The sequence below is a fragment of the Dama dama genome, chromosome 14 (assembly GCF_033118175.1).
Source record: "Dama dama isolate Ldn47 chromosome 14, ASM3311817v1, whole genome shotgun sequence".
NCBI lineage: Eukaryota > Metazoa > Chordata > Mammalia > Artiodactyla > Cervidae > Dama > Dama dama.
The window spans coordinates 19255339-19268582 of NC_083694.1; the positions used below are offsets into that span (position 1 = coordinate 19255339).

At 35.1% G+C, this 13244-nt stretch overlaps 1 protein-coding gene across 3 annotated transcripts in view; it reads left to right on the plus strand.

Annotated features, from left to right (window-relative positions):
- The window catches only part of SPATA17 (spermatogenesis associated 17), a 218614-nt gene that overhangs the window by 105694 nt on the left and 99676 nt on the right, over positions 1-13244 (plus strand). For all 3 annotated transcript variants that reach the window (XM_061160043.1, XM_061160042.1, XM_061160044.1), the window contains exon 6: positions 1629-1752. In XM_061160043.1, coding sequence (XP_061016026.1) covers positions 1629-1752 — 124 coding nt within the window. The remainder of the gene's footprint in view (positions 1-1628; positions 1753-13244) is intronic.

Genomic DNA, 13244 nt, shown 5'->3' on the forward strand with positions numbered 1-13244 from the left:
TATTTTTTATATAATATCAAAAGTAAAGATGAAAATTAATGATGTGCTCATTTTTTAATGTAACACCTGATAGTTATTTTTCTTGGTAAAAATTCTCATTTATTCATATGTAACTGCCTTGAAATCTGTACCTAAGGACAAAGAAAGGTCACCAATCCCTCTAACTCCCGGTTCTTTGTCAAAAATGGACACAGTTAATGAGGTTTGTTTGGTACAGAACAAATTCTCAGACACAGATAGAGATCCTTTCAATGGAAACAAATTTGTTTGGCTTTACCAGGTTACTTAGCGATTAATAATAGCCTTGAGATGCAGGTCAGAAAGGTCATTGTACCAGCTTGCCAGCACAATCTAAATGTGCAGCCAGCCCCACGCTGTGGGTACAGAAGCCCCCAAAATGCTATGCATAAAGTAAAACAGGCTATTTTCTGACTCCTTTTTTCATATTAATAAGCAATTTTCAAGAGAAGGGTGGCAAAATGAGGGCCATGCCACTCCAAGTAATTCATTTATTTTGCAATTTAATCTTATGTTGGAAAAAATAGCTCTGCTGCAATAGCAGGGCATGGTGATTTTTAAACGTCAGTGTGTTTCATAAGTAACCTTGTATGAAGTATTGTATTAGTAGCCTTTAACAGAAAATTGCAACAAAAATATTTCTAGTCATTGCAGTAGGAACGGGACTCTTTTTTTTTTTTTTTTAATTTTTGGAATTCTCCTCTCTACTTTCCCTGCTATCTTTGAGGCATGTGCCTAGAAGATTTACTTAAAATTTTACTTATAGAACTAGATAGTATGTTACATATTAAAAAAAAATAAAGTACAATTTCAAAACATTATTTTAATATGAGTGGTTAAACTTGTTCTTTGAAAATAAAGGATTATTCTCCCATAGTTTGATGTTATTATTCTATTTAGTAGGTATTTTTCACATAGTATATTTTAAGAGCTAATTTTGTGTTTAAATTTCTTAGATATACGTATATAAATGATGAAAAGTTTTATTATTTTAATGGAATTTGTTACACTTAAAATGCTGTGAACTTCTGTGTACACAGTTTGACTTTTATTCTAATTATTGATATAACTGAATAAAATGTCAGCCTTTCAAAGACAAGATAGTACATGTAATATTGTTGATATTATTTGAACTGTTTAACTGAAGTAAATTTAGACTAAATTAAGCATATGTTTAAAAATCTATCGTATTAGCCCATAAGTATGTAAAATAAACAACTAGAGCTTTGTAAATACCAAATTTAAAGGAAATCAGTAGTTTAGATGTTTTCTTAAGATATTTGAGTCTAAAATGGTTCATCTTCAGCCAAGGAAAATGATAGCACAGTAATTAACTTACTTTGCATTTAATATAGTCCCTTAGCTACTGAACTGATTATAATATGTGGATATTTGATTTTCAAAATTTCACCACTGAAAGATCACTTAAATGCTTTTTTAAGGATTGCAAAGATTCACCTAGAATGTGCTGGTAAGATTGATTACTCCACTGATTTTGATGAATGTGGAGGTAGGTTGCCCCTCAAAAACTGACTTGATTCTCATCAGTGAAAGAATTAAAAGGTTACTGTATCTTTCGTATCACAAATAACTGCAAACTTTCACTGCAGGGAGGCCCTGGAGGAGTTTGCAGAGATGAAAGAAAGGGAAGAGAAGAAGGCAGACCTTGAAAGGGAGGAGAAAGAAAGAGATTACCAGGCTCGAAAGATGCATCACCTCCTCAGCACAAAGCAGGTTGGTCTACCTGTCCCTGACAGCTCACGGAAGCCGCTGGGGCCCCCAGCCTGACAGAGATAAACTAGCAGGCTGAATGGGACATGACTTGTTGAAAAGATACCGCAAAGACACTCCTTCGAGTTCAATTCTGTGCTGCTCTGTAGGTGCACGCAGGCACCCCGGCTGCCCTGTGACAGCGGCTTTGTGGAGGCAGCTGGGCCAGGCTGCTAGAAAGGTCCACGTCCACTGCCAAGGGCACACCTTCCGTTTCCCAACCCGGACTGAGTGGCTCATGGTTGTGTTGTGAATTGATCAGGAACCAAGAAGTTGTTAAGCTGAGGTCGCTTTCATGTTATCTCTGTGAACTGAGCGAATGTTGAGATTAAAACCATCCTTTCTAAATTCTGATGCAAGTTTTCAGGTGTAGCTTTTAACCAAACTGCGTGAGCAGTTGCATCTTCATATAGAGATGTACATGTGAAATCTGGAATATTAAGATGTTTCTTTTCTGATATGTGGGTAGGTTTCAGTAACTCAGATCTCCTCATGGTTACTAAGAAAATATACACTGCACGTAGAATATTTTGCTCACAAAGAATAAGATTGTTGTTGTTGTTTTTAAAAAAAGCATGAATTTAGGGATTGAAAAGTGTTTTGTTATTTGAGCCTGAAGCGGTGCTCATTCAGTCATGTCTGACTCTTTTGCAACCCCACGGACTATAACCTACCAGGTTCCTCTGTCCATGGGATTTTTCAGGCAAGAATACTGGAGTGGGTTGCCGTTTCCTTCTCCTGGGCATCTTCTGATAGGGGTCGAATCCGAGTCTCGGGCATCTCCTGCGCTGCAGGTGGATTCTTTCCTGCTGAGCATAGGGGAAGCCCAATGGGAGCTTGAGGCTGTAAACTAGCAATTTCTTGGGTTTTAGTCTTTCTCCTAGACTTCAAGCCCAATTTTAGGGTTCTCGCTCAGTTGCATATGCAAATCTCTTCAGACAGGGAAAGCCAGTCCAATCCCAGTGGGAGAGAGTGAATCTAAGACTGAATGTCTTCCTTAGAGGTATCTAAGGTCAAAACCATAGTAAATACTGGGCTGCTCTGTACATTTGGAACACAGGTCTCTTGTACCTCTGGCTTCTATTTGGTAGTCTAAACAACAATACTTTCAGTAATGATTACTATCTTAATATTTACTTTAATTTGGATAGCTGAATTGTCTTCATTTAACAGACAAGGAACTGAAATTCAGGTAACTATGTGACTGGCCATAGACACAAAATTAGTAATAATAAATAGCTCTGGTGTTCAAACTGAGGTCTTTCTACTCTCAATACCCAGGTACTAATTTAAAGATAATTTGAAAACTAAAAAATAAAAGTATTTTCAATTTTTATTATAAAATCCATAGCAATGTAAAAATTTTAGTTGTGTGATTTTAAAGACACAGAATTTCAAATCTTTTTAGCAAAACTTTTTTTTTCAAAATGTTAATTCAGTTCAGTTCAGTTCAGTTGCTTAGTCATGTCCAACTCTTTGCAACTCCATGAACTGCAGCACGCCAAGCCTCCCTGTCCATCACCAACTCCCGGAGTCTACCCAAACCTACTAAAGGTAATTTCAATTTTGTTGAGACTTCAGTTCACTTCAGTTCAGTTCAGTCACTCAGTCGTGTCCGACTCTTTGCGACCCCATGAACCGCAGCATGCCAGGCCTCCCTGTCCATCACCAACTCCCGGAGTCCACCCAAATCCATGTCCATTGAGTCGGTGATGCCATCTAACCATCTCATCCTCTGTCGTCCCCTTCTCCTCCTGCCCTCAATCTTTCCCAGCATCAGGGTCTTTTCCAATGAGTCAGCTCTTCTCATCAGGTGGTCGAAGTTTTGGAGTTTCAGCTTCAAAATCAGCCCTTCCAAAGAACACCCAGGACTGATCTCCTTCAGGATGGACTGGTTGGATCTCCTTGCAGTCCAAGGGACTCTCGAGAGTCTTCTCCAACACCACAGTTCAAAAGCATCAATTTTTTGGTGCTCAGCTTTCTTTATAGTCCAACTATCACATTAGTACATGACTACTGGAAAAACCATAGCCTTGACTAGACAGACCTTTGTTGGCAAAGTAATGTCTCTGCTTTTTAATATGCTGTCTAGGTTGGTCATAACTTTCCTTCCAAGGAGCAAGCGTCTTTTAATTTCATGGGTGCAATCACCATCTGCAGTGATTTTGGAGCCCAGAAAAATGAAGTCAGCCACTGTTTCCACTGTTTCCCCATCTATCTGCCATGAAGTGATGGGCCTGGATGCCATGATCTTAGTTTTCTGAATGTTGAGCTTTAAGCCAACTTTTTCACTCTCCTCTTTCACTTTCATCAAGAGACTCTAGTTCTTCCCTTTCTGCCATAAGGGTGGTATCATCTGCATATCTGAGGTTAAGGGCAGCTATAAATATATCCTGTAATTCTTTAAACCTAGTACTCATTCTTGGTGACAGTTTTTTTCTTTTGAAAATTTTGAACCACCTTTATACTTATAAACTTTCTTAATCTGAGTTCTGTGTGGTTTATACTTATGATTGGTAGTATGATAGAGAAAGCAATTTTAAAAATGAAGTGGAATTTAATTGAAGCATCTGTTAATCCTGTTTTATCCAGAGCTGTATAGTCATTGGGCATAAATGTAATAAATTGGAAACACCATAAAGGCTTAGCTGTTTTACTAATAAAAATAATGCAATAGCTTATATCCATGGAGTGTTTACCGTGTGTCAGAGAATATGGTAGATATTTTATACATGTTATTTTTAAAAGTATTTTAATTTCTTTTCAGGTTTAAATTAAGTGCCTGTTTTAACAAATCGTTTCACAAACTTGACCAAGTAACTTGACTCATGGATCTTTATGAATTTTCAAACAAATTACTATTGTGTTTGTGTTGATAGTACAAGCCAACAATGCTATATCCCATTTTTCTCCTTGTTTATCCCATCCTGACTGCTAGTAATATCTATGTATATAGACTTCAGTTTAGTGATCACTTGTCCCCAGAACTTCCTGGCATCCAATGAAATGATTCTTACCCTAAGTGAGAGCTTGGCTTCCAGCTCAGCTCTGTCTGATATAAATGCCCACACTCTTTCTACAGTACCATAGCCTCAAAGAAGAATCACTGGGAGGTTACCTAGAATTGTTTGAGCCTCTGTTTCACTCTGCACCTTGAAAGAACGTTGTGAGGATTAAATTTAATATGTTTAAAATGTTTCCGGGCCCTTAGAGAGCATTCAGTAAATGATAACAATCGTATTATTAGAATTTAAGCTGTCAAGGATAAACTAAGACTCTACACTTTGACTTTCTTCTGTTTGTTTTAGCTGTTGGGAACTCTCATTTTCTCATTTCCTTTCTTTGCTTTCCTTTAATTATTAAAGAAAATTAGCTAGAAATTTTCATAATGATGCCGCCTACCTTTGCATTTCATACCTGGCTTCACCGACCTGAGGGCAATACAGGGAAACGATGTTTTTAAATCACCTCCCTAAGAGAGGAATCTTGTAAACATGTCAGGAATTTTCATTTGAATCTTGCAAGTTGATATATTTTGTCATACTGATCTTTACTATTTGATCACAAGTAACTGAAAATAAAAGGACAGGCCTTTGAAACTATAGACGCACTTTTACTAGACACACTTTTGATCCCAAGGCAAACTTCCGGCTTCCTTTCTTTCCTTCTCTTTTCTCTCTCCCTTCTTTCCTTTTCTTTCTTCCCTAATAGAATAGTGACATCATCCTGGTCTCATCTCTTTACTTTGGTCAGGGGATTAGTTGTACCAACTGGAGAAGGCTACCCACTCCAGTATTCTGGCCTGGAGAATTCCATGGACTGTCCATGGGGTTGCAAAGAGTTGGACACGACTGAGTGACTTTCACATTCAACAGGATGGTACTGGAAATTTTAAATGTTTTATTCCTTATGTCCACTAAATTGCTTTCTTTAGCTTTAAATAGGTACTTTTCATCATGAAATTGAAAAGTTGAATTTTAAAACTGATATTACAGGTACAGTTATAAATCAGCTTCACCTTCACAAAAATATGCAACACTGATATTTACTAAATAAAATGAATATAAATCTTAACTTTAGAATTCATCAGTTACTCCAAATAATGTATTTTTCTGTACCTACAATCGTTCTGATACTATGCTAGGACTAGGATCAGGTCATATAAATGTATAGTATATACTCCTTAACTACAAGAATTCCCTCCAATTTCAGTCTCTTTGGAAGGGGTAGAAGGAAATTGCCAACTTTCTGATACAGCTTATGTAGGTAGTCTCACTGAAATTAATATCTTATGTTTAGGATTTTGTTGATTCCATTTACTATTTTATTTTAATAAAAATCTTTACATACTTTTTCATACCTAAGCAAGACTCAGAGAATGAAAGGCATAATATTTCACTTTCAAGTATTGTTAATGATGTTTTTCAAGATTACTTGGCTACTGGGAAGAAGTGAAGCTGCAGAAATAAAAATATTCCTAAGTCAAATGTTTATAGATTAATTGCATTGCCTGTTTTCAGAGTTTTGTTTTCAAATTATCTTAAATACACATTTAAGTACAAAATAAAAGCAAAATACAAATTATTTTGAAAGGCTTGTGTGAATTTTAGCTCTCAATTTGTTCAGATATTTGAAAATTTACTGAAAAAATATTCAAACCTAAATAACTTTTATAAGAAGCATAGGAGGATAAGAGAAGTTTTGTTGAGGTCTTCTGATAGTAATTTTAGCCAGGAGAAAGATGATATTTTATTAGTGGTTTCAATAATTTAGGATTGACGTTAATGTAGTTTCTAGAATACTAATTTTCATATTAATTTCATAATTCTATAGCTTAATTTAGATTCGTTGAAATAAAACATTCAGACCATGCTTCAGAAAATGTGAAGAATTCTGTAAACTAAAATTGTATTTGTGAATTCATATATAGATAAAAAATGAAGTCATGTGTTACTTAATGTATTAATTTTAAGATAATTATGCTGATATACTGATGTACTCATACTGCCAGCATAGTTTTAAAGTCAGTTTTAAGCATGTTTCTAGTACAAATAATATACATCTTAAAATAGTTCCAATATCTATTAGTAATTTTTAATGGTAATAATTATCTCATCTTTATGCAAGCAAATGTATTAACACTAATAGGAATTACTCAGGTAAATAACTAATATTACAATGAGTGAATTAATAGACCCCTCAGGGTTTTATTAATTAAAAAGTTCAAGTCATACTAAAGCACCTTTTGTATATGTTTATTTCAATGAGAAAACTGAACATGGTAACTTATTTGCATAAATAATCAATCACCATTTACTAGTAGTAATAAGGTTAATTTGTTGCTACAGACATAATAGGATTAGTCAATTATATTTCCCAGAAAATACTGTTTGTTATGCACCTCATCACCTGTAACACAGGATTGGATTTAGTGCCCTTATTAAATGAACACATCAAAAAATCTCTGTCTCTGTAAAAGTTTTATGAAAAGAAAGCTAATTTTAGTTGATTTGAGTAAGTAAAATGCAAACGCTGCTCACATTTGTAAATTTAATTTATCTTTCTGCAAAGATTGATTATTTAATAAAGTTATTTATTTTGATTCAGTAACCAGTCAAACTAAATCTAACACATATAGGACATATTTCCTTTGAAGAAAATCTCATTTGCAAATTTGTTTTATTCCAAATAAACAGATTTTCATTCCCTTGTCCTTGTTCTTGGGTAATAAATTATGTTGTCTGCTCCACCTACTGGTAGATATATGCAAAGGACTATTGTTGGAGTCATTAGAAGATACTGCCTCTGAAGTGTTGCCAGATTTTTAAGGATCTTCCTGGAGGTCAGCAAAGTTACAGATACAAATGTAAAACTCAAGGTCTATTCAGAAAAATTAATATTTAGAAATATAGTTTATTATATAAAATTATAGACATTAATAGTTTTCTGATTATATTATTTTCCTGAAATAGTTTCCTGAAAATATTACCCTTTTAAAAAATTTAATATGCCAATAAAAGGATAAATAAATACAAAATATATTTACAACTCAGTATATTAAAACTAGGCATATTTTATTTTGGACTTCCCTGGTGGCTCAGATGGTAAAAGAATCTGCCTGCAATGCAGGAGACCTGGGTTCAATCCCTGGGTTGGGAAGATGCCCTGGAGAAGAGAATGGCTACCTACGCCAGTATTCTCGCCTGGAGAATTCAATGGACAAAGGAGCCTGATGGGCTACACTTCATGGCATCACAAAGAGTCAGACATGACTGAGTCACTGACACCCACTTTTTCTGCATTTTATTTTAGTTATGGAATTTAATAGTTTATACATATTCAAATTAGAACTAAAATGAAAAAATATATGCTTAATTAAAACTATATACTTAATTAAATACATGTTTTTGGAAATATCTTTTATGTCATCGGTGTATAATAGATTTTTAATGTTTTCCCTTTAATGGGCAGTTAAAATTATCTTATCAATACTGAGATAATGACTTTCAGTTATTTATGATTCTTTAGAAAGACTCCATACTCTAATTAATATTGACAAAGCTTTATTTTTAATTACTATATTTTTTAGAGAAACAAATGGTTTCAGCTACTTTGCCTTTAAAATTGCATGAAATCTTATTTGTATACAGAAGGAAAATATCTTCATTTAAAAATTAAATTTGATATGCCAGAAATAAAGTGGTAGTCTGTTGATATGTAGAACATCTTTATAAGACAAATCTTATAAGATGAAAGAATGCATAAATTAAGAAATATAGTAAAGCCTCCAAATCATTTATTACTTTCAACTCTATGTTTCTAGTATCATAAGTGGGAAGATCTATGCCTCGCATATATTAAGTATTTAATATGTGACTGTTTTCCTGGTGGCTCAGATGGTAAAAAATCTGCCTGTAGGACGGGAGACCTGGGTTCACTCCCTGGGTTGGGAAGATCCTCTGAAGAAGCAAATGGCTACCCACTCCAGTACTCTGGCCTGGAGAATTCCATGGACTGTATAGTCCATGAGGTCACAAGGAGTCAGATATGACTGAGCAACGCCCTCCCCCCATTTTTTTTCATGTGATTGCTGACTTTTAATTTGAGGTGATGAAATAACAGATGAATTGCAGTGTTTCAGCGTGCACCTACCTTTGTGTGTATGTGTGTGTGTGATGTGTCTTCGCACACGTGATGTGTTTGGAAAGTGCCTTTGGGAAGGCATCTCATCAGGCATTGTCCTTAGACAAAGGTGTACCACAGCAATGGTTGGGAAACTCAAGGGTGATATTAAAACACACCCCTATAAGAAATTCTCCTGGGCTCATTTTAGACCTCTTGATCCTTATAAAACCAATTCTTTCACTTCAAAACATTAATTTTGTTCGATCCCAGTTTCTAGGTTGATCTCTATCTCTGTCTCTCTCCCTCTCTCTCTAGGTTTATGACCATCCAGTTATCCTTCCTGAAAACACCAGCGTTCTGATGATGTACTGCTCCTTGAGTTACCCACAATTCATTGCACCCTTTTCACCCTCTCTCTGAAATGGCTTAGTATTATAAGAAACTGATTCTAAGTGAGTTCATGTACAAAGATAGAGAAAAACTAGGTCCTGCATATGAAAGGGTAAAAGCAAGCCAGAACATCATGTAGATTTCTATGGTGGCTTCCTGTGAATAGCACAAAGTACTTTTATTCTATTTATCCTCACAATATTCTATAAAGTAGCAGTTGTCTTACTGGTGACTAAAATGCCATTGTTTGGTATTCATTTTTCCCGGGACAGTTGGCAGATATATTCTTTCAGGCAGATTATGTAGTGAATAAAGATTTGACCTACGATCTTTGGATTTGCAGTTTTAAGAGGCAGGTCTTGAAGTTTGATCATTTGTTCTTGGTCCCAGGTGAACTGTCCATATCACGAAATCATCATATAATTTGTTACTGTTGGCAGTCTCTGTTCAGAAAAGGCCAAGGACTGAACTACCATGAAGAATGAATTAGCTATTAACTTTTACATTTTATTTCCTTCCTCTTTAACATTATAGTTTTTATTATCCTGTAATATATGAAAGGGATAAAATTATCCATTATCGGAACTCTTTGAAGAGACAGATGAAATGGTGAAAGAAAATATCTTGTTGTGTCCCCAGAATGAGTCCCTTTTCCACTCTTGTCTCCTTGCTGTTATCAAACCACCCGCATCTAAGAAACAGAGGCAAAAATATGGATAGAAGCAAAAATAAAATAATTAAAAGAAAGACTTCTTAAGTAGAAAAGTGCCTATCTACTTTTATTTATACTTTTTCTTTTCAATATACTGTATTTTTAAAGATGTTTTAATTTTTTTCTCTTTAGCAAATACCCTATAAATCTCTCCTATACATGTGAACTGGGGTGGATTTATGTGTTGTGGGGCTTGAAGCTTATACAATTTGGGGATTCACGTTTGAGAAGATAGTATGGCTCAAATGATAAAGAATCTCCCTGCAGTGCAGGAGACCTGAATTCGATCCCTGGGTTGGGAAGATCCCCTGGAGAAGGAAGTGGCAACCTGCTCCAGTATTCTTGCCTGGAGAGTTCCATGGACAGAAGAGCCTGGCGGGCTATGGTCCATGGGGTCACAAATAGTGGGACACAACTGAGTGACTGACACTTTCACTTCACTTCATACAATTTCAGGAGGTATTTACTTGTTGATGACAGCCACATCTCTGGAGCAACGTGAGTTTTTAGATGAGTCTCTATTCTCCTGTGTTTTCTGTGATACATGGGTTTGTTGTGTCTCTGAAGGTGAATGGTGTTTGTAACTGCAGGGGAAGTACCAGGGAGTGCAGAGTGTTTCATTTAAGGAAATCCTTGGGTTTGTATGAAGACTTCTTCTGGGCCAATAGTAAATGTAAGTTAAAATAAAAGTAATAGTTACAGATGTAAAAAAAGATAGTGTACAATTACAAATACAAGAGGAGGAATACATTTTTAGTGAGCAAAAATAATTTCATACACATTTCAGGTGTTAATGTGTACTGTACCAGAATTCAAAATCTCAAAACAGAACAGTAGTTTTATTAACTGCCTGACTGCTCTATAATATGTGTTCTCTGTATTTTGGCCTCATACTCTTGCTTCTTTTGACAGTAATTTTGTTATAATTTCTAGAGTGAGAAGGGAAATTTTATCCACTCTTTTCTCAAGGAATGTTGACCTAAATTTCTTATTACTACAAAAAATCTTAAATGATGTATTTCTGTTTGCTCATGCTGCATTATTGAACTCAGTTTTGAAAAGGGAAAACTTCCATTTGTAAGGTAAATGATAAGAATCAAATTCTCTACTTATCACACATGTGAATTTTAGAATGATTTTCCATGGTCCAGTTTCTGGCAGTTTATACCCCTTTTCAATCCCTGTTTCTTGTCCACTACCCACACCTCAGGAAGTTTGTGTCGCATTGCAGTCTCTAGATCTGCGTCTCTATTTGTGATGCCTGGTGAGTCTGCACAATGAGTTGCAGGAACATTCCTGAAAGTTATTCCTATATTGGGATTGCTAACAAATTTTAAGTATACTTGGAAGTACCAGAAAAAAACAGTCCACAAATATATATGTAAATATATCCAACTAAACTTAAATATATGAAAGTGAAAGTGTTTGTTGGTCAGTCGTGTCCAACTCTTTGCAACCCCATGGAATGTAGCGTGCCAGGCACCTCTGTCCTTGGACTTCTCTAGGCAATAATACTGGAGTGGGTTGCCATTTCCATCTCCAATATATGCAAATATATCCAACTAAACTTAAATATATATCTGCCTTCTAACTTGATCCCGAACATGTCTACAGTGCCACTCTCATGCCACCCAACCCAGGCATGATAAAGGATAAGGCAGAATATAGAGAATCAGTGGAATTAACTGATTGTTTTATTTTTTTCAAATTTTACCAAAACACACAACCATGTGAGCACATTGCCAGGGTCCCTCCCTTGTCTTGGAGAGGGCCTATCATAAACGAGGGGCCCAAAGGTTACGCTCATCAATTTCACTCTTGTTTCACCTGTGATTGGACTTCATTTTTGTACTGTGTGCAAACCCTGCTGCTCTGGTTAATCTTGCTCACATTAAATTTAACTTTTATTTTAATGTGCTTTAAATAATCATCTGCTTAATCAGATGGCCAATCTAGCATTCAGACATTTAAATAAATTGTATTATTTTAGTCCTGTCTTTAAAATTGAACCACCTGATTTTCTTTGGATCTCTCTTAATTCTTTTACATTTTATTTTATAAACTCGGGGTCCATTTATTTCCATCCAGTACATTGTTAAGTTTTTAATGTATTGGGTTATGGAATAGAGAGAGTTCTCATTAGATATTAAAAAATAAACTATATACATATGCATATTACGTATTTATATGCATATGTATGTTTGGTGGTTTGGTGGTTTAGTCACTAAGTCATGTCCGACTTCTGTGATCCCATGGACTGTAGCCTGCCAGGCTTCTCAGTCCATGGGATTCTCCAGGCAAGAATACTGGAGTGGATTGCCATTTCCTTCTCCAGGGGATCTTCCCGACCCAGGAATCGAACCTACGTATCCTGCATTGCAGGCAGATGATTTATCAACTGAGCTATATACATACATATTGGGCCTCCCAATATTTGTATTTGTATGTATACAAACATACAAATTCAGACTCATATAAAATTTTCAATACTGTTTTTTTTTAAAAAAACATTTAACTAATGTTTATTGGGACTATTCTCTAATCACAAGCTTAAAATATATTCAGTCCCAAAAACTGGTAATACGAGGATAAAAGTAGAAGAATAAATTTGTTCATATTGTACCATCCCAGAGATAACCACTGTTAAAAATTTGGTTTATGTTCTTCCAGTAATTTTATTTGCATGGATAGATACATATTATAGGTAACTATATATAGCATGTACAATTATGTGTGTTTGTTTTTTACTTAGAAATGGTATCCGATACAGTTTTAATAGAAAATTCAAGTCAGGAAAGAATTAGGACAAAATGTGTCACAAAAATTAATTCCCATTTCCTACCTCAGTGTAAAATGTTCCTCCACTTATTCTTGTCCCCAGCACACCAGAGTTTAAATTGCATTGTATATGAACCTTTTATGGAAAATAATTTACAGCTAACTACTATGTACTTATTTCTGTTGGTTTTGTATAAAGTTAATGTTGCTGGTAAGTTAATTGCCATCAGTCCTATCCATTTCTTCATTGATCAGACAAGACTGAGTTTGGGGTGATTCCTTTTGATATCACTAATTTTATTAATAATATAATGAAACCCCAAATCTAGAAATCCAAGGAAATTAATACCATTGCTTTAACTAGATCTGATGAAATAACTGGGTCTGTAATACACTATAGATTTGAAGACTTATTCCTCTTATTTTGACTACTCTTCTGTTTTTAGGATAC